Source organism: Enhydra lutris, unplaced genomic scaffold (assembly GCF_002288905.1).
Source record: "Enhydra lutris kenyoni isolate GAN:26980312 unplaced genomic scaffold, ASM228890v2 scaffoldscaffold9, whole genome shotgun sequence".
NCBI lineage: Eukaryota > Metazoa > Chordata > Mammalia > Carnivora > Mustelidae > Enhydra > Enhydra lutris.
Window position 1 is genome coordinate 5,097,276 of NW_019154093.1, and position 21,971 is coordinate 5,119,246.

The following is a 21,971-nucleotide window of genomic DNA, read 5'->3' on the forward strand; positions in this document are numbered from 1 at the left end:
GTTTTCTTGTGGGGATCCTCTAGGAGTGGACTTAGTATGTTTGAGCGAGTTTGCAGCTCCTGGTGTATAAGCCGAATGTCTTTCCAAAGGGTGTGCCTTTACACTGCTGTGGGTATGCACGTGCCCATTTCACTGAGATCCGCAGAGAGATTGCCTAAAGAATGATCACGTGACAGCAAACAGAATAAACACAGGCCCCTCTTCTGTCCCTTCTGCTCAGCGTCTTATTTGCACATATGGTTTACTAAAAATGCTTACTTCCTTAGGACACTGAAGAGACAGGCCTGTGTTCTAAAGGGGGCTGACGGCAAATGTGATTTTGATGCCTTGAAAATAAGCATCTATAAATAAATAAAGGGATTCTATCTGTGTTTTTATTCTTAGAAACAATATACTTTTCTACAGCTCTCAAGACCAGAGATGCCACATAACAGAGAGCCAGTGGTGTTTGGTGTGGCGGGAGCAGGCCATGGGACAACCAGTATGCTTGGGTTGTGCCGGTCGGAAAGCACAGGGAGTTTGCACTTCTTTCCCATAAACACTCCTGCAGCAGTTCTCGTAGCTGCCACGAGGAGTGGCTGGATGTGTCCCCCGCACTCTGTGAATGTGCTCTACTTAAAAGAAAGGGCCTCGTGCCAATTATATGTGGCTTTGGGGTTCCATCGACTGAAGCACTCTAAAATGCAAAGTTAAATTTTATGTCTATCTTTTTCCCTGTTTTAAAAGTTCTCGTGGTGATAATACAGGCTGTAAATTTGAGTAGGAATTTTAGAGAAAATTGTCTGGAGAAATGATTGTTTTCACACTAGACTTTGTCACTAACGCACTAGGTCAGGTCCTTTTCCTAAGCCTTATCTTCCCCACCAGCCACCTGAGAAGGGACTTCTGCCTGCCTCCCAGGATATCTTGTTGTGAGAATCAGATGTGACCATGTGTGCAAACATCCCCTGAGGAGGCAGTACAAAGCCTGTGAAATGTAAAATGTTATCTCTGTGGATGGACTGACATGCTGTGACCTCTCAGTGGAGGAGTTCACATGTGGGTAATCAGAGCAAACCTAACGGCACAATGTAACTCCTCTTCCTCATCCCCATTTTGCCTTGAATTAAATTCACTTCCTTCTCTATTAATTTTCAAACAGCATTTAACAAACCTCTTCAGTTCCTGATTTTCTGCTGCTTCTGGCACCAAATAAGTCTGTAGATATGAGCCCTGCCTCCTGAGATCTTAGAATCTAAGCTGGTTAAACCAGGAGGGTATAAAAGGTGAAAGATACAGATAAATAACATGGCTTGAGCATCAGTAAAATTTGTTGAAAGTACACAAGTGCATTAGTGACTCAGGGGAAGAAGTAGAAGTTGCACATTTGGAAATGGTGGGATCCAGGGAAGAAGTCGACTTGAAGCTGCTTTACTTAAGACAGGGGAGCTGTCCAGCCAAATGGGAGGTGGCATGGAAAGAGCTGAGTGGGTCTGGGGAAGCACGTAGGAAGTGGTGAGGCTGAAAATGAACTTGATCCTGATGTGTTACAGTATGGGGACAAAATCCCTGCCCACGTTTAGGGAGTTACATAAGATGAAAAAGTGGTGTTATGAGGGATACGTTTGCAGCAATACAGCAAGAAAGTGACTAGGTCCAAGAAGCAGATCTATGGAGGAAGAGATGCAGTCTGGAGGAGGGAAGTGAGAGTACCAAGCACTGCAGAAGGCCCATTTGCAAAGTTGGGAAACAGTGATAAGAATTTGAAAGGTTACTGCACATCTCAATGGTCAGCCGCTTGGCCACAGAAAATATGTTGTGGAGCACAGCAAGTTAGAAATAAATATATTGTTGGAGAGGATGTGGAGAAAGGGGAACCCTCTTACACTGTTGGTGGGAACGCAAGTTGGTGCAACCACTTTGAAGAATAGTGTGGAGATTCCTTAAGAAATTAGAAATAGAGCTACCCTATGACCCTGCAAATGCACTACTGGGTATTTACCCTAAAGATACAGATGTAGTGAAAAGAAGAGCCATATGCATCCCAATGTTCATAGCAGCAATGGCTACAGTCACCAAACTGTGGAAAGAGCCAAGGTGCCTTTCAACAGACAAATGGTTAAAGAAGATATGGTCCATACATACAATGGAGTATTGTGCCTCCATCAGAAAGGGTGATTACCCAACTTTTGTATCAATATGGATGGGACTGGAGGAGATTATGCTGAGTGAAATAAATCAAGCAGAGAAAGTCAATTATCATATGGTTTCACTTACTTGTGGAGCATAAGGAATAACATGGAGGACTTTAGGAGAAGGAAAGGAAAAGTGAATTGGGGGAAATCGGAGTGGGAGATGAACCATGAGAGACTGTGGACTCTGAGAAACAAACTGCAGGTTTTAGAGGGGAGAGGGGTAGGGAGTTAGGTGAGCCTGGTGGTGGGTATTATGGAGGGCACATATTGCATGGAGCACTGGGTGTGGTGCATAAACAATGAATCTTGGAACACTAAAAAAATAAAATAAAATCTAAAAAAAGGAAATAAATATATTTGACTTCTTTATAGCACACTACAAGAACACTGACTAGCAGAGTTACAGTTCCCCAAGACATCACTGCAAGAGTGAAGAATAACCTTCATGCTATAATGTGAATGTGTGTGTGTACACAGAGTCAAGAGGTTCATAATCATATACAAAATAAAATGGAAGCAGGCTAGTATCTAAAATCTTGAAAGAACTTATTAGATCAACACCCAAAAACCAAAAAATCCCACCAAGAAATGGGCAGAAGACATGCACAAACATTTCTCCAAAGAACAGACATGTGAAAAAATGCTCAACATCACTTGACCTCAGGGAAATACAAATAAAAAGCACAGTGAGAAACTACCTCACACCAGCCAGATTGCCTAAAATTAACATCGGGAAACAACAGATGTTGGCGAGGATGCAGAGAAAGGGGAACTTTGTTGGTGGGAATGCAAGCTGGTGCAGCCACTCTGGAAAACAGTATGGAGGTTTTCCTCCAAAAATTAAAAAATAGAGCTACCCTACGGCCAACCCTGCAATTGCACTACTAGGTATTTATCCAAAGGATACAAACACAGTGATTTGAAGGGACACTTGCACCCCAATGTTTATAGCAGCAATGTCCACAATAGCCAAACTATGGAAAGAGCCCTGATGTCCATCAACAGATGAATGGATAAAGAAGATGTAGTATATATATACACACAATGGAGTATTACTCAAGTCCCCCCCCCCCAAAAAATAATCTTGCCACTTGCAATGATGTGGATGAAACTAGAGGGTATTTGCTAAGAGAAATAAGTTAGTTGGAGAAAGACAAATACCATATGATTTCACTCATATGTGGAATTTACGAATTGAAACAGATGAACATAGGGGAAGGGAAGGAAAAATAAAATAAGATGAAAAGAGGGAGGCCAACCAAAAGAGACTCTTAATTACAGGAAACAAACTGGGGGTTGCTAGAGGGGAGGGAGGTGGGAGAATGGGGTAACTGGGTGATGGACATTAAGGAGGGCATGTGATGTAATGAACACTGGGTACTATAGAAGGCTGATGAATCACTAAATTCTACGAAACTAGTAAAGAAGTATGAAAAAAAAAGATGCATTCTAAAAAATAAAAATAAAAAAAAAGAAAACAGGACCAGCAGCCTATGCTAATAGAAGCTTCTATGAGAGCTGGGGAGTCTAGATTAACCAATCAGAAGTTAGTTAAAGGCTGACTTGATAAGAAGTCACCGAATCTAGGAAGAGGCAGCTCAATGAATAAGAAATACAAATAGATACAAAGAAAAAGCAGCTCTGTCTTGCTGATAAGAAACGTGATACCATCAGGGAAATACAAATCAAAACCACAATGAGATACCACTTCACACCAGTCAGAATGGCTAAAATTAACAAGTCAGGAAACGACAGATGTTGGAGAGAATGCGGAGAAAGGGGAACCCTCCTACACTGTTGGTGGGAATGCAAGCTGGTGCGGTCACTCTGGAAAACAGCATGGAGTTTCCTCCAAAAGTTGAAAATAGAGCTACCCTATGATTCAGCAATCGCACTACTGGGTATTTACCCTAAAGATGCAAATGTAGTGATCCAAAGGGGCACGTGCACCTGAATGTTTATAGCAGCAATGTCCACAATAGCCCAACTATGAAAAGAACCTAGATGTCCATCAACAGATGAATGGATAAAGAAGATGTGGTATATATACACGATGGAATACTATGCAGCCATCAAAAGAAATGAAATCTTGCCATTTGCAACGACATGGATGGAACTAGAGGATATTATGCTGAGCGAAATAAGTCAGAGAAAGTCAATGATCATATGACCTCTCTGATATGAGGAATTTGAGAGGCAGAGTGGGAGGTTTGGGGGATAGGGAAGGAAAAAAATGAAACAAGATGGGATCGGGAGGGAGACAAACCATAAGGGACTCTTTTTTTTTTTTTTAGAATATTAGAATATTAATTTATTCATTTGTAACATTACATGTTAACATAAATAACATATTTTTATTAAAAATTATTGTATTTTCCAAAATAAAAATATTTAGTGAGAAAAAGGGCATTGTTTTAAACTTTTGTAACCTCTATATTATCTAATTTATGGAAAGATAGCTAGACTTGTATCTTTTTCTATGTTCCAGCATGTTGTAACTTATTTTGATGATCGAACTACGTAAAGAAAATCTGTCCTTACATAAATAAGTCCCATAAGGGACTCTTAATCTCACAAAACAAACTGAGGGGTGCTGGGGAGAGGTGGGGTGTGGAGAGGGTGGTAGGGTTATGGACATTTGGGAGGGTATGTGAAATGGTGAGTGCTGTGAAGTGTGTAAGCCTGACGATTCACAAACCTGTACCCCTGGGGCAAATAATACATTATATGTTAATAAAAATAATTAATAAAAAAAGGAAACATGATGCCAATGAAAACAATGAGATACCTTTTTAAACTTCTTGGGCTGGTAATTATTAAAAAATATTGTCAAAATCCATTGTTAATGAGGCTGTGAGTCAAGGAATATTTTCAGAAACTGCTGGTGGGAGAGTGAGCTGGGACTCTTTCTAGAAGACAGTTTGGCAACATGTGTCAAGACGCATTGAGTGCATGCCTGCTGGCTTGGCATTTTCTCTCTCCTAGGACTTTACCACAAGAGTAAAGAAAGGTTATCCTCAAGAACATTCGTTGCAGAACTGCTTGTCATGTGATTAAACTGGAGAGACCTAAATTTATCACCCGTAGGAGAAGATTAAACCAGTTGTGGATTTAAAAAGGTGGTGATGGGGGCGCCTGGGTGGCTCAGTGGGTTAAGCCTCTGCCATCAGCTCAGGTCATGATCCCAGGGTCCTGGGATCGAGCCCCGCGTCGGGCTCTCTGCCCCGCAGGGAGCCTGCCTCCACCTCTCTCTCTCTCTGCCTGCTTCTCTGCCTACTTGTGATCTCTGTCAAATAAATAAATAAAACCTTTAAAAACAAAACAAAACAAAACAAAACAAACAAACAAACAAACAAAAAGGTGGTGATGGCCTATCAATGAAGACAAGTTACAAACTAGCTTGCACAGCATGATTTAATACCATTTGCAGAAAACTGTACAGCTGTCTGTCCAAAGCATTGTGGTTGGGGTGGAAGCACAGTCAAGAGCTCAGAGAGACCTGCTTATCTTCGGGCAGCCAGAGTTCACAGGACTGTTATGTTCTTCTTTGTATTTTCAGATACATTTACATTTTTTTTATGATGACCATACTTCATTATTCAGAGGCAATTTAGCTTTTTCTCAAGAAGAAAAGCAGGGTTTCTGAGTCCAGACTCGACTCTGAGACTTGCTACCTTCCTAATGTTTCTCTGGAGGTGTACAAAGGGCCTTAGGGGCTGACCAAGCACCCAATGCTGCCTTTCCTGTGTCCACATTTGAGCTGCCGCTCCCAGTTCCTGCTGAAATTTCCCAAACTGAAGCAAATTTTCAGAGGTACCAATTCAATGTCATGAGTATGTTGATAGTTTTCTACAGGATTAGATAAATACCCAGTAGAAAAAAATTAGGTCTTCTACTTGTCCAAAGCATGGACACTGAGAGAATCTTCCAGAGTCCAATTATGTGGTATGACAGGAATAAGTGAGGAAGTGAGCTCTGGGGTGGACTTGGGCTCTTGGGGTCATGATTAGGCCAGGTGGATAAGAAATAAACTCTTTCATCAAAAAATCATGTATGCTCCAGGAATCTTTTCTCTGCAGGCTATTTTTCATAAAGACAGGCACATTTCCAGCATGAGCACCTTCCAGATCTTTGGGAACTATCCTATCCAGTAAACAACCTTTCATGTTAAGAAACACCTCCCTTTTCTCTGGCTTAATTTCCTTTCACTGTGACTCCTCATGGTGTCCAGGGCTCAGTAGGATAGTCTCATTGTTTTCTTTTAAACTCCCTTTAAGAGTGTCTTTGGCAAATCCGCTCCCTGATTTTGGTAGGGGGATGGTTATTACCTACTCTAGGCCTCCCAGTAGCAGAGCTCTGAGGAGGGAAGGGGAAGGAGCCAGCAGATAAGATGCACAAAGGCCCTGTTCATAAGCAAACTTACGGAAACACTGAGGCAACTCTCCAGTCCAGGATCCATTCCCTTCACAGGTGAGCACCGCAGGCAGGGACAGCTGGTATCCCTCCAGGCAGGCATATGTCACGCTTGAGCCCCACATGAAGTCGGATCCCACCACTTTCCCATTGGGGATGAGCTGAGGTGGTTTGCATATGATAGCTGGGGGGAGGGGGAGACCAAAGCACACTGAGTTCCAATGCTATCCTAGGGCAGGCACTAGACCCAACTCCCCAGCACCAATGTCACTGGCTACCTTGTGCCTACTGAGAGTCTAGGCTAAGCAGGGAGAATCAGGAATGCTCCCTCTTAATTTGGAAGCCAGGGGTCCTTTTGCATTTTACAATGCCCTCAAGTGTGACAACCCACTCCTTTGTCTGCATAGTCCTTCCCCTGATGCTCAGAGCCCAGGACTTACCTTGGTACCTCTGTTTCCCTCTTTGCAGATGTTCAGGGATCAGTCCTCACCTCACACCCCCCATGACAAGATGGTATTAGGGCTCTGCCTCCTCTGTTCCCACCCTGCTATATGTTCAAGGCCCATGTCTCACTTTTGTATCTTCTCTGGCCCTGTGTCCACATGAGCAGCCCTCAGACACACCTTTGCAGACTGGCTTGGTACCATTCCATGTCCGGTCCTTGGTGCAGCTCAGCACAGACACCCTATGTGACTCCATCATGTAGCCAGGGACGCACTGAAACGTCACGGTTTTGTTGTACCTGAAGTCATTGCCCAGCCGGAGGCCATTGGCTGGAATCCCAGGGTCGCCACAGTTTATGACTAGGAGAAGGGAGATAAAGCATGGTTTACTCTAGGTACAGACTTCATTTCTCCCCAGCATTCCAATGCCATCCCTAGTATTCCCTGCACACGTCCAGGAGGGAAGAATCAGATCAGAGATGCCCTGACTCTTCCCAGGCTCCAGCTGGGCGCTGCCCTTTCTAAAGTCCCTCTGGCCACGTCTCTCCGCAAAGGCCCTCCCACATCCGTACTGTCCTCACCCCCACCATCCTTCAGCACCCCAGCAACTTGGGCTATGAGGACCATCCTTATTCAAAGCCCACTCCTCTCAGGAAGTACCCAGAGAGCCTCGTTCCTAAATGACGCTGGGGCTCAGAGAGGGAGGTTTTCAGACTGAAGAGCCTGTGTTATTGGACCTCAGCAGACAACTTGTCCACTGAGGGGCGCATGCTATTACCTGTTGTTCTGCCTAGGAGGCCTCTGTAGGGCCAGCGGCTTAGAAGCTGGGTCTTATAACCTTGCAATGGTCATATCTTTGCTATGGTATTGAGTGAGCTCTGGCCTTGGAACAGAAGTGAAGTTGACATGGGATTTAGGGAGAGACCTGAAATCATAGGCTAGGGCTTAGAAAGGGCTGGTGTTCTCAGATACCTTTATCTTACTACTTCCCTCTGTCTGGGACCCACAGTGACTTACTTCCCAAAGAAAAAGGTCTGGGGCTGCCCCAGAGAAGAGCAGGGAATGGGACCAATGGGGTTATATGAGGCTTGAGAGCAAGGCGGGGGGATCGGTGGGGGATGGGTCCAAGGCTGAGAGAAACCCACGAAGATGTTGGAAGGCAATAGCCATAGGAGTTTGCCACAGAAGAGAACAAGGAAGCCTAAGGAACTGTTGAGAGCCTGAGGAATAGCAGATATATATACCCTTCCCCTCCCTGAGCCTCAGTCATCTCATATGTCAAGTGGGCTGTGGTGGGAACCAAATGACATGATGCAAATCAAATCAGACACTTAGCTCAGTGGTGGTTACACAGTATGTGCTCAGTAAATAGACCTGTCATTGGGAAGCGAGTCCCCACACTGCGGCCAGCCTTCCCAGTCTCCCATAGACAGCCTTCATTGGCATGGAGGAGCCCAATTGCCTTGGCCACCACTTGCCACGGAGCCCAGAGGGCCTGGGCTCTCACCTATGCACTCCGGGTCACTGCCTGTCCATGTGCCATTGACCGAGCAGTGTCGGCTGAGCAGGCCCGTGGCGTAGTAGCCTTCCCGGCACTCGTAGACGATGGAGCTGGAGAAGCCCAGGCCATCACTGAACAGGACGCGGGCATTGCTTGGAGTCCCGGGGTTCCCACAAGAGATCACTAGGAAGCCAGAGAAGTGCATTATTCACCAGAACCAGGGTGGGCGTCAGCCGGGGGGCTGAGAGTGGCCCAGAGGGCAAACGGCAGGCTACATCAGGACCCTATGGATTGAGATGCCTGATCATCGTGCCCCCCGAGGGGAAGGAGAGATCTGAATGAATTATTATTATTATTTTGTTGTTGTTAATTTTCTGAGAAGTGGAGACTATACCTGTTTTATTATCCCACCTAAAATTTTAGACAATTCTTTAATATCACCAAATAGCCAACCGTGCCTAACTGGCCTCAATTGTACTCTCCACCCCCCTTTTTTATGGTTGATTTGTTTGAATCATGATCCAATATGACTTTGGATAGGCATGCCTCCCAGCCTCTTTGAATTCCGAGATCCCTGTTCCCTCTCCTAGAATTTATCTGTAAATTCTCCAGTGCAATTTCCCATTTCCCAGATGTTGCTAAGTGCACCAGTGAGGTGCTCTTCCCCATGTTGCTCTGTCCCCTGTAGTTCCTTTGAGTCAAGTTCAGTTCTTAGCAAGGGCGCTTCACAGGCGGTCCTGTCTTTCCTACTACACCTCATCAGGAGGCACAGGATGTCTGGCTGTTTCCTTGCTCGTGATGTTGAGGTTGTTCAAATGGGTTCAGGTAAGCCCGCCTCTCCTGGTGTTACAGAGTCCCCGTTTGTGGTTTGCTCAATGGTTTAAGCAGCACTGATTGTTGACTAGATTTGTTATTTCATTAGGGGACAGAAAATGGTGATATCTAATTTGATAATTCTTTCTGCATTAGCTAGAGGTTTTTTTTAATATTTGAATTTCAGATCATCTTTTTTAAAGATTTTATTTTATTTTTTTGCTAGAGTTCTTTAATAAATAAATAGAGTTCTTTAATAAAGAACTTGCCCATCATCAAACATTTGTTTTCCCTGAAATACAATTCATAAAGGAAGTCTGGATAGTGTTTGGTTTTGTTTCTTATCCGATGTCAGAATAATGATTTGGTTTCCTAGCAAGCTCCAAAGTAGTCATCTTTGACGTGGATTTAAACTTATTTTATTATGTTGCCATCCGTTGCCACTATTCTTCTTTTTAAAAAAAATTATTTAGGGGCGCCTGGGTGGCTCAGTGGGTTGAAGCCTCTGCCTTCGGCTCAGGTCATGATCCCAGGTCCTGGGATCGAGCCCCACATCGGGCTCTCTGCTTGGCAGGGAGCCTGCTTCCTCCTCTCTCTCTGCCTGCCTCTCTGCCTACTTGTGATCTCTGTCTGTCAAATAAATAAATTTAAAAAAATTATTTAAATTCAATTAGCCAAGGTATAGCCACAATTATTCTTTTTTACTTTTTGCCACAATTATTCTTATTGATGCTTAAATTATCCCATCTTTGGGTAAGGGGAGCCTCTCCATGCTGGCTTCTGTGTTCCTCTGACATAATCCCACTTGTCTATGGCAGATTCCTTGCTGGAGGGACAAGATGTTCCATGTTCATCTTGTATATTCTGCCCCAGTCCTGGAATCAGTCATTTCTCTAAAGAGTTCTGGTTTTTTTTAATGGAGAATGGATTTAAAAAATGTAATCTGAAAATTAAGGGTACTCATTGCTACTGAGCTGGTCATTGATACAGACTTCTAGAATGGCGTAGAGCTGGGAAAAAAACTTTTTAAGTTGAAAATCCATTATGAGTTTATGTTGATGTTACCAATCCAAATTTAGGATTATGAGTCTTCTTAACTTCTTTATTTTTATATCTCTTTAATGCTGAAAATCTTGGTTCTTAATGACAGATAATTTTAATTTGTTTTCAAAAAGTTTCAGGATAGTAATGTCAATATTATTACTAATAATATGATTGCTGAAAAACAACTGAAGATTTTATTGTCATTCTCTTTGTCCTCAGGGCACATATGCCATGGTCAAATTCCACTTTTTTCAAGTCAATTGAAATAATTCCCTGGATTGTTAAGTGACCAGTTTGATAAGAAGTTAGGTTCATTTGTTTTCATTTTGATTTTGCTATTTAGAGATTGCTTGTTTCTAATCTTTGATTTAACTTTACTTTGCTAAGTGTATACAACATTTATGTTATGTGGTCCCAAAGTCAAATCTTTGGGATTGATTCCTATATAATGAGCACAACAGGTAGTCCTTAACACCCACAGATTCAACAATATTTGTGCTGCCTAGGTGCTGGAAACATAATTAGGGAGTCATGTCCCCTGCCCTTCAGGAGCCCAGTCCATCTTAAGGACCTACTTATAAACAGTAGAATTAAAATATGATGTAATAATTGTTATACTTGAAGGAAAAAAAAAAACACACTAAGAAGGGAGGAGCTTATGGGGGCTGAAGGTAGGAATCTGAGTAGTCCCTTGAAAGGTAAGTGGGAACTTGCCAAGGAAAGTCATGAAGAATTGTGTCCATATCATACACACACTCATCTAACAAACATTCACTTCCAGGTCCATACTCTAAGCCACCCACTTTCTGTCCCCGAACACTCCTGGCATGGTGACTGACTCCAGGCTGGGATACCTACTATACTATGTGGCATGAAAGGGGACCCGAGTCACAGTGGATATTTGAGAATGCACTAAATTCTCCCCCTGCCAACATACTCTCCCACTACCATAGACCTCTTAACTATGCCTAAAAAATCCTATGGAAACAGTGGTGCCTGGGTGGCTCAGTTAAGCGTCTGACTCTTGATCTCAGCTCAACTATAGATCTCAGGGTCCTGAGTTTAGGCTCCTGCTGGGTGTGGAGCCTACTTGAAAAAAAGTCCCGTGGAAACTAACTTTGCCAAAGCACTGACCACAAGGCAGGACTTCAGGCAGACAAGTGGGAGAGGGCACTGGCTCCATCTGTAGCCTTTCCTGGGCAGGTGTCCCCTGATCAGGGGCCAGAACATCTCCCCGCACTCTGTAGGACTTACACTGCAACCTCAATTTCAAGGTCCATTCCCTCACCACTGCCCCTTATCTCTTCAGCTCATACCCTCTGGAGATTCATTCTCTGGGGATATTTTGGTTCCAATGGCACTGATAATCCATGGATCCCACCACTTTTCATTGTCTTTTACTCCACTCATAAACCTGCTCCCTACTTACCCAGCATAGATGCCAAGATCCATCGTAATCCCTCACCCTCGCATATAACCTCTCCTCACTTGCTACTTACTGCCAACGTCTTAGCTGCCTGATAAAACCCCCAACTGTACACCCACAGCTTCACCTACCCTATGTCTGCACCTCTGGAGCAAAATGTGGCTTGAACAAAAACACAGGTCAATGCTGACTACTCTCACTTAGGGGAGCCCTTGGTGCTATCTGGCAATGATACGGTTCCCTATTCGACTCCCAAGCCCCCCTTGCTAGATGACTGTTTTATATGGTTTCCTTCCTCTTCCAGCACCTTCTCACACACCCTTATCTCAGCGGCTACACAGATTCCTCATTAGAAGAGTGCTATGCAGGCTGTATTTTAGAAAGAGACAGAGAGATCCTGGGAGCAGGTACAAAAAGTTGGACTCTGGGGAGAGAGGTTTTAAAATAAAGTTATTTTCAGAAATTCAAGATTGTGTGGAGAAATATAATTTCTCCCCCTGGAGCTACCTCAGGAAACATCAGTAGGGAATTCTGTTACCTTTAAAGGGTCTTTTAAAAATGAGATTTGTATTTCTTTTGGCACCTTGGATACCTGTGTAACAGTCTCTTCCCTTAAACTAAACTCCAAGAGGGCGAGGTGTGTCTCGGCACTGCTGTGTCCCCAGCACCTAATATAGTATTTGGCACATGGTTGTTGGAGCTGTATGGGAAATAAATGAAAAAATGGGGCTAAACTTTGTTGCTTCTGGTTTCTTCCCCTCTTAGGTGAGGGTGGGGATTATGTTTGTCTTTGGATTACTAGTGAGCATGACTGAGAACTCTCTGTTGACTACTACCCTCCAGGCCAAGGGTTCCAACGGGGCCGTGGATTTTGTCTGCGAGTGTGGGGGCAGGTGCTCAGGAGCAGGCAACTTGGGGGAAGAGCAGCTGGGGTGGGCAAAGGGGAAAAGCAGAATGGTCACATACATTACCTCCACACTCAGGCTGCGTGCCGCTCCACGAGCCGTTGGCTTGACAAGTCCGCTCAGACGATCCCCGGAGCATGTGGCCAGCTTCACAGCTGAAACGCATCAGACTGCCTGGGGCAAAGCTATCCCCCAAACGGATGCCATGGGCTGGGATACCTGGGTCACCACAGGTTCCCGTGCTGGTTCCTATGGATCAGAACCAAACAAACTCTCTTGTTTTAGCATGGAAGAGCTGGCAGTGGGGAACTAAGAAAGATATTGGGCCAGTGCTAAGGGGAGGCATTGGGCCTCAGGAATAAGAAAGGTGAAAACTGACTGACTGTCTTGCCCCAGTTAGTTGGACCTTACTTCCTGCCCTACTTCCTGACTTACTACTCAGAGGTCAGAGAATACCAAGGTCTGAGGTCATGGGTGAGTCCCCAAGGACCATATAGCAAGGGAAAAAAGCAGAGGGGAGGTTTTGTGGTGGAGATCGGCCTTTGCTCTCTGGCCAGTGACAGTGTGGAATGTCACTGGTCCAAGCTGGCCACATCTCTTCCTTCTTCCTTTTACCTCTTCTCCACAATATCTGTGATTCTGCACCCTCTCTGTCCCTAGTTCCAGCATCTTAGCTTACCTGCCCAGCATTCTCTAGCCTCAACTATTGTGAGAGTCTCCTTATGTCCCCACCTCCTAAACTCTCCCTGTAACCCATCTTCCACTTTATTCTCAAACCTTGACAATGAACAATCACCAACCATCTGATCTTAATTCCTACTGAAACATCTCCACATGGGTTAAAGTCTAAACTCCTTAGTGTAGTTTCGTCTTCCCAACAGCTTGGCTTGAATCTCGGTCCTGGGGCATTCATTGAGGATTCCCTATTCACCAACTATGTAACACAGGTGAATTCTAGATGAAATGTTTTGGACTCTCACATTCCATTCTTTCTTTGCCCCTTGCCTCCTGCTACATTTCTGTATTCATCTGGGTCCTGGTATTGTACAGACCCAAGAGAGTGCTAAGGACCCAAGAGGTAGAGGAGGGTAGAGAACAGGAGACAAAGCCACCAGGTCAAGGCTTGTGGGAGCCAGCACCCCTCATAATACAGAGTTGTATAGGAGACATCATAAGATCAGACTAGGCCATGGGAAGCATGAAGAAGGAAGAGGAAAATGAAGGAAAAAATGGCAACTTCATGAGAAGACAGAGTGCCATCTGATGTGGCATGTATCACTTCAGGAACCCACATGTGTGGGCATCAAATGGTAATGTCTGAGTAAGCATGTTTAGTTTGTTGGAGTAAATAAATGTTTAAGTCATGTATACCCCACCATCTACCATTTATGTCTCTTCTTCTCGATCATGGAATTATTTCCTTTTCTCATTCAGTCTCAGACGGTGAGAATACTCTATGAACCCATGTTGCTCTCTACCAAGGAAGGGGGATTCATTCAACCTTCAACTCAAACATTTGGGAAGAGAGGGCCCATCACATTTGGATAGATTTTCTTCTCTCTTGGAGTTTTCCAGAGTGCCGCTAATGCAATAGGCTGCACAGAGTCTACCCGAAGGCAGCTCTGATGGTGAGTACACAAACTCCCACAATGGCTAGGTGACCTCAGCTGGAGCTCCACTCCTGAACAACAGGCCTGAGGGTGGAGGTCTCTAGTTCTGGGAGCTTATTCTGACAGAATAGTCCTCACTGTAATGTTTGGGGCTGTTTTTTTGGTGATATAAGGGGGTCTGAGACAGAATATCATACCATGGGGGCACATGGTAACTGTTGATCCTCTACTGAGGGATATCAGCAAACGGTGACATTGCAGAGGTGGACAATGAACAACCTGAAGCATGTCTCAAATGCTAGAAATTTCTGTATGTTCTGATAGCCCACACACTTATACCCTGTTATGCATCATCTATGCGCAGGCCAAACAGAATGAGGCTCAGAAATGTGACCTTGGATTTCTGAATGCATATTTCTTAGGACTGGCGGGAGCTAGTGCTGCAAAAGATGATATCTGTAAGTTTCAGGAAGGGAGGAATTATATTCTACTCACAAGTGCACATCTAGTGTTACTTCCTAATCTTTTATTCTTCACACCTCTCAATTTCTTATCTAAAGCATTTAAGATTCATTCATTCCTCAGCCTTAGCATTAATATAATCCCTTCTAATCCTGTGCTTAGAGGTCACCAGGAAAACTCTGCCTACGATTCTGGTCTCCGAAGTGTTTGTCATTCTTGATGGATACATGGGAGAAGTGGCTGCAAACGATTCTTCAGAATACTCATCATCAGCTATAAAACCGCCGAATGCAACATATGCCATAATGAGTGGGGTCCATGCCCTTTGAAGATTCCTTTCTTGCTTTTCACTTTTTCATGTTCCCAGAGAGTCAGCTTGTTTCTAGTCTCCCTTGACCTTTGGTGTGGCTAAGGAAGTATCCCTTTTTGCACATGCAGAACTGGTATTTAGGAAGTCACAAAATTAGGAAAGCTCAGGGTTGTAAGGGTTTTGGAGGTTTTCTAGCTTAGTTTTCTATCCCAGAATTGTTTCTGGGGCAGGTCATTTTTCAAGTAGGTCATTTTTCAGCATCTGTTAACACAACTCCAGAGAAGGGAAATTACATTGAGAAAAGATTTTGGATTCCATACCTTGGAACAGCAGAATGGCTGTGTGGTTGGGTTATACATGTTAATAGGAATGAGAGGTTCAAGGCTTTCTTTCTGGCTTCTTTCTCCTGCACTTCCATTTCCCACGGAGAACAAAGATCCCCAAGATAGATAAAATAGGCTTTAAGAACACGATTGGCCCAATACCTTAGAGAAATGTCTAGAGGGAGAATTTACATAAAGGGACAATTCACAGAAGAGACTGGGGCATTTGCATTTGGATGGGAAATGAAAGTCTTTCCTCTTTGGAATCTCTTTTCCTCTTGGAACTTGCTCTGTGGATAACTCGGGAGACAGGACTCTGTCTTCTCTATTCCAACCTCCCCAAGTCACTTCCACCAGAAGTCCAAACAGAATGAAGTTAGGGGCCTGGTTCATAGGCTTTCCTCTAGTCCAGGTAAAGGGTCTCCATGGCTAATACATAGTCCCATCCAGTTCATGAAGTGAGTGATTTAAGAGATTAATAAAGGTGAGGGGCCGAAGTCCTGGGTGGTAATTTAGAGTGATGTATCTGGGACTGTCCTGGGCAGCCAGAAGCCCTTTGAAACAGTGGCCAGTACTTGAGGAATTTCTTCTTTCTGGGGAGACCCAATCAATATTTGGTTCAATATTCTGGAAGTGCCCTGAATTTTGGGAGTCAGATCATCTGGGAACTCAGATTGCAGGAACAGCTACATGTCTTGTGGGTGAGGTCCCAAGCCGAGGAGAAGGTGTCTGTAAGAGGAGGAGGTTGGAATTCTTACCTCTAGAGGGGGTCTGGCATAGGAAGGGATGGGGGTTAATATCAATGCCAAGGTGGGTTCCCTGAGGAACATAAAGTTACATAAGCAGTTGACTTCTTGGGGTTGACACACCTTATGGGATCCCTTCTGGGGCCAAGCAGGCTCATCTCAAAGGAGACCAAGTTCAAGGGTACTAATTTTTGGGTTAGTGATTTCTGTCATTGGTGGGATCATTCAATTTCTAATATTTTGTTCCGTTAAGACATTATAGATGAACTTCTGGTTTGTATAATATGGACACAAGAGCTTTGTCACATTCTTAAATCTGCTCTTTGGATAGCATCTGTCAGTATCCTCATAGAGATTAATACTAAAACAAATTTATTAATAGGAAAAGTCTGAGACTGGTGTATAAGGGCAGTAGGGGAAACTAGGCAGCCTAGACATAAGACAAGCTGGGGAGGAGGCAGTGATAAGAAAGAAAAGGAAGCAGGCTCGGGCCTTGGCATCCCAAACAGGGAAGAAAGAACACGGGGGTGGATTTGGACCTGGGCCCAACAACAGGGAGGCTTGGACTCTTCTCAGAAACTTATGGAAACAAGTGTCTGGACAGGATTCTGACCACAGGGGACCTCACAAATTTTCATTCTTCCTAGTTTTGCTACACTGGGTTGTATGGGCTTGGCCATAGCAGACCAAAGGGAAGAAGCTGGGCTCAGACCACCAAAGGCTGAAGTCCGACTGGGACCTCTGATAGCTATGCTCACTGCCTATGAGGTGGGGATCTAAAACATTGGCTTCCCTCCTGCCCACCTGTCACACTCACACCTTGGGAGTTTTTCCACCTCCACCCAGGCAAGGGTTCCACTGGACCCTGCCCCCTCATGCCAATCTCCATACCTGAGCAGTGGGGGAGGGAGCCAGTCCAGTGTCCATCCAGCCCACACATACGGGTAGCATTTCCGATCAGAGTCCTCTTGCCGGTGCAACTGTAACGCACGACTGCTCCCACGGTAAAGCTGTCCCCAGACATCTGGGCATGGGGTGGGGAGCCCGGATGGCCACAGGACACCACTGTGGGTAAGAGCAAACATATCAGCAACTCTGCAAAGGGATGGATTGTCATCATAGGACACGTGCTAGCTTTCCATAGTGACAGGTAGAGAAGAAGAGAAAGCCTGCCTTATCTACTGAAGTTTGTTTCCTGTTGGCACAACTACCTGACATTAGCAGACAATGCCTACTCACCTTGCTGTACATTTTCAGTATCTGTGAAATGAAGAGTAATAACTGTTGTTTTAAGAGTTAAATGAGATGATACCTGGGAAACTGCTCAGCATGTAGCAGGTATGCTACAATATATGTTTTCTTTCTTCTTTGCCTCTTGTGCACACCTCTCCCTATTTCTTCACTGCCGTAGGACATACCCAAGGTATCTCTGGCAGAAAGGTGGTACACATAGCAAACATAACACAGAACAGACAACCTGTCATCCTAGGACTGTCTGCACTGGCTACAGGTTCCCAAGTAAGGGCTAGTTCTAGTCTTTTCCCAACTGTACCATATTTATAGATGCCCACATCAGTTGTCCCCAACTTGTCCCCTTCAGTCTGCAAGTTCCCTCTCCCGAAACGCCAAATTGTAACTGAACACCACTGATAAGATTAGAATGCCAGATTATCTTAAGAAAATGAAAGCCCTAGCTTGAAAAGAATCCCATGTTCACTACAGCATTAGTTATAGTAGCCAAAACAAGGAAGCTACCTAAGTGTCCATTGGCAAATGAATGGATAAAAAAGATGTAGTGTATATATACAATGGAATGTTATTCAGGCATAAAAGAATGAAATCTTGCCATTTGTGGCAACATAAATGGACCTCGAGGGCATTATACTAAGTGAAATAAGCCATTCAGAGAAAGACAAATGCTATGTGATCTCAATTATATGTGGGATCTCAAAAAAAAAAAAAAAAAAAAAACCCAAACCCAAACAATGGAGCTTTTAGATACAGAGAATAGATTGATGGTTGCCAGAGGCAGGGGATGGGAGGTGGGCTAAATGGGTGAAGGAGGTCAAAAGAAACAAACATTAATAAGTCAGAGAATGTAATGTACAGCACAGTGACTATGGTTACTAATACTGTGTTACTAATACTAATACTTTGAAAGTTCCAAAATGTGAGCCAAGATGCCCTTCAACAGATGAATGGATAAAGAAGATGTGGTCCATATACACAATGGAATATTACATAGCCATCAGAAAGGATGACTACCCAACTTTTGCATCAACATGGATGGGACTGGAAGAGATTATGTTAAGTGAAATAAGTCAAACAGAGAAAGTCAATTATCTTACGGTTTCACTTATTTGTGGAACATAAGGAATAGCATGGAGGACATTAGGAGAAGGAAAAAATGAAGGGGGAGAAATCGGAGTGGGAGACAAATCATGAGAGACTATGGACTCTGGGAAACAAAGAGAGGGTTTTAGAAGGGAGGGGGTTGGGGGGATGGGTGAACTTGGTGATGGGTATTAAGGAGGACATGGATTGCATGGAGTATTGGGTATTATAAGCAAACAATGAATCATGGAACACAACATCAAAAACTAATGATGTACTGTACTAACATAATACAATACAAATGTACATCAAAAACGTACATCAATACAAAAACAAACATTAAAAATGTACATCAAAACAAAAATGTACATCAAAAACTAATGATGTACTGTACTAACATAATACAATAAAAAAAAGAAAGTTGCTAAGAGACTAGATCTTAAGAATTCTCAGAAATAAAATTCTAAAGCTGTGTATGGTGATGAATGTTAATTAGACTTACTGTGGTGATCATTTCACAATGCATACAAATATCAAATCATTATGTTGTATAACCAAAACTTACGTTGTATGTCAATTATACCTCAATTAAAAAAGAAATGAGAATACCAGAATTGAGATGTACAAGATAGAGCAGGGCAATGCTCAACGTCACTGGGTTTGCTTCGCATTTTTGCCATAGCTGATCCCAGCTTCTTTTATTTACTCAACACATATTTATTGAGTACCTGTTATATGTTAGGCACTGTTTTATATGTTTGGGAGGAGAATCTATGCTCTTATGGAAATTATACTCTAGTGGAGAAGAGAGACTATAAACAAAAAATGTAGGTAATTCTATGGGGTGTTTTGAAGAAAAATAAAGCTCCATCAGGAAAAAGGTATTCAAGGGTAGGCTGTGAGTGCTATTTTTGAGTAGGGTGGTTAAGGAAGAGCTCTCTGAGGAGGTTTCATTTGATCAGTGATTTGAATGATCTAAAGAGACCAGTCATGCAAGCTTTACAAAAAGAGCATACTGAGGGAAGGAAAGGCCCCAGAGGGACAATGAGCTTGGTGTGTTTGAGGAAGAGCAAGAAGGCCAAGCCTGCTGGAATGAACTGAGCAAGGAAAGAATGGAGGAGGACATGGATGGACAGGTTGCCCGGAACCAGATCATGGTATAGAATTAAGATTTTATTATGAGCATGATGAGACACCTACTGGAGTGATGTGATTTGATTTATTCTTTAACAAGATCATTCTGGCTACAGTATAGAGAATGTTCCAGAGTGTGGCAAGAAAGACGGTGCCATTGCAGTAGTTCAAGAAGAGATGATAATGACTTGGATGGACTAAACCTGATGGTATGGTAGAAGATCCTTGTAGTCATTACTTGGACCCAAAAAGGGCACAGGGCACAGCATGGGTGATGATCCAGACACGTGACCAATGGGATAAAATGTGAATTGGGCTGATGCTGTTCCTGATGATGGAATTTTGGCCAGGCACAGAGATGGCATGAATAGGTCTTGGCTATCTACATTTCTCACTATGATCTTAATGTGTGTCAGGTCATGTTCTAAGTGCCTATGGTGTATTATTTGCAGAGACCACTGTTAACAATTCCTCCCATCAAGGCATGGAGCCTGTTTTGCCTCCTCTTGAATCTGGGCTGGCTTTGTGACCTGCTTTGACTACTGGAATGTGGTGGAAATGACATTGGGTGGGTTGTGGATTAAGAGGCCAAGCAGCTTCTGCCCTCATTTTCTTGGAATATGACTGCCACCATGTAAGGAAGTCTGTCTTAGACTACTGAATGATAAGAAATTACATGGAGACAGGAGCCATGTGGAAAGTAATCATGATGTCCCAGGCAATAGCTGGGACCAAGTTCCCTTACATGTGAGTGAGGCCATCTTGGATCTAGATCTAGACATAAAATAAAGATATAAAAACTTGTATCTATCCTATACCTATTTCTGTGTCTATATAATCTCCAATTGGCGATTGTTTCTTTGGAGAACTCAGACTAATACACCTGCTAAGCCTTGAATTCTAGACTTACGTCATTGTGAGAGAATACAAACAGTTACTATTTTAAGTTTTGAGATGTTTGTTAACAGCAATAGATAACTGACTGGCTTCCCCCAGAGTGACTGATCCAGGAGAGCAAGGTGGAGGTGGAAATATGTTTTATGACCTACTTTGTAAGTCGCACACCACCACTTGACATAGACCAACCCTGGTACAGTACGGGAGATACTACATGAAAGCATGAATACCAGTAGGTGGGGTCATTGGCACCATCTTCAAGACTGACTGTCCTATCACTGTGTGAATATACCACATTTTTTCATCCATTTCCTTTGAGGGATTTTTGGATTGTTTTCTGTTTTGGGCTTTTATGAATAACTCTGATAAGAACATTTTTATTTATGTTTATTGATGTACATAGGTACACATATATGTTTGCTATGTCTACTGATTTCTGTGATTAGAGTTGACTGGTTGTTTTTCTGATGTTCTTATGTGGTTTTAAAATTTGTCTTTGGGGGTGCCTGGGTGGCTCAGTGGGTTAAGCCTCTGCCTTTGGCTCAGGTCATGATCTCAGGGTCCTGGGATCGAGTCCTGCATCGGGCTCTTTGCTCAGCAGGGAGCCTCCTTCTCTCTCTTTCTGCCCGCCTCTCTGCCTACTTGTGATCTCTCTCTGTCAAATAAACAAATAAAATCTTTAAAAAAATAAAATAAAATTTGTCTTTGGCTAGATTGAAGACAGTATTAAATTATGACATTGTCTAATGGTCTCTGAAAATGTATATGCAATGCCTGAAATTATTTGTCACTGGTTTGATCTAGACCACTTGAGTATTTGTAAAATTAGCAACCAGAGTATACTCTATTGTTGTATTCTTTTCCTGTGTTTTTTTTTTCTTTTAAAGGAGGAAAAAGTCAACAATAAAAATGTTTGTGAGAAAAGATAAAACAGTGTCAATACCTTTTGTCTGCTGTGGGTAAGGAACAACAAGAAAAGGATGTAAGAGAATAATAAAGAGGAACAACTTATATACAGTGTGTATTTGCATACAAATCAGGGAGATGATGAACACAGAGAAGGTGAATTTCTACTGCATTTCTCAATTTGTCAATATAAAAACATTTTAAAAATGTTTTTAATGTTTATGCCCACGTCCAAATGGGATCTCCAGATCCTGCAGTGGCTGTTTAGTTTCTAACTGCAAATTAGTTACTGCAAATAAGTTTAAATGTATACATAAAAATAGGCAAGCTAGATATTTAGCACTGCAAGTAATAGCAGACTTTCTTGCCTTACACAGAATACATATATAACAGGGGAATGAGGAAAAAGTATAAAATTACAATTAAGCAAAAAAACAATAATACAAATTAGAATTTATAGTTGGGTATAGGCTATGCTGAGTCCCACAGTAAAAGGAAAAGGACCCCATGCTGGCTCCTAGACCCCAAAT

The 21,971-nt window shown here is 43.1% G+C and overlaps 1 protein-coding gene across 1 annotated transcript in view; it reads right to left on the minus strand.

Moving 5' to 3' along the window:
* Positions 1–21,971, minus strand: part of LOC111143057 (CUB and Sushi multiple domains 2) — a 614,630-nt gene that overhangs the window by 18,945 nt on the left and 573,714 nt on the right. Inside the window, exons 56-60 of the mRNA XM_022496499.1 lie at positions 17,062–17,235; positions 12,786–12,968; positions 8,538–8,714; positions 7,211–7,390; positions 6,598–6,771 (exon numbers count right to left, since the gene is read on the minus strand). Of these exons, the coding sequence (XP_022352207.1) occupies positions 6,598–6,771; positions 7,211–7,390; positions 8,538–8,714; positions 12,786–12,968; positions 17,062–17,235 (888 nt within the window). The remainder of the gene's footprint in view (positions 1–6,597; positions 6,772–7,210; positions 7,391–8,537; positions 8,715–12,785; positions 12,969–17,061; positions 17,236–21,971) is intronic.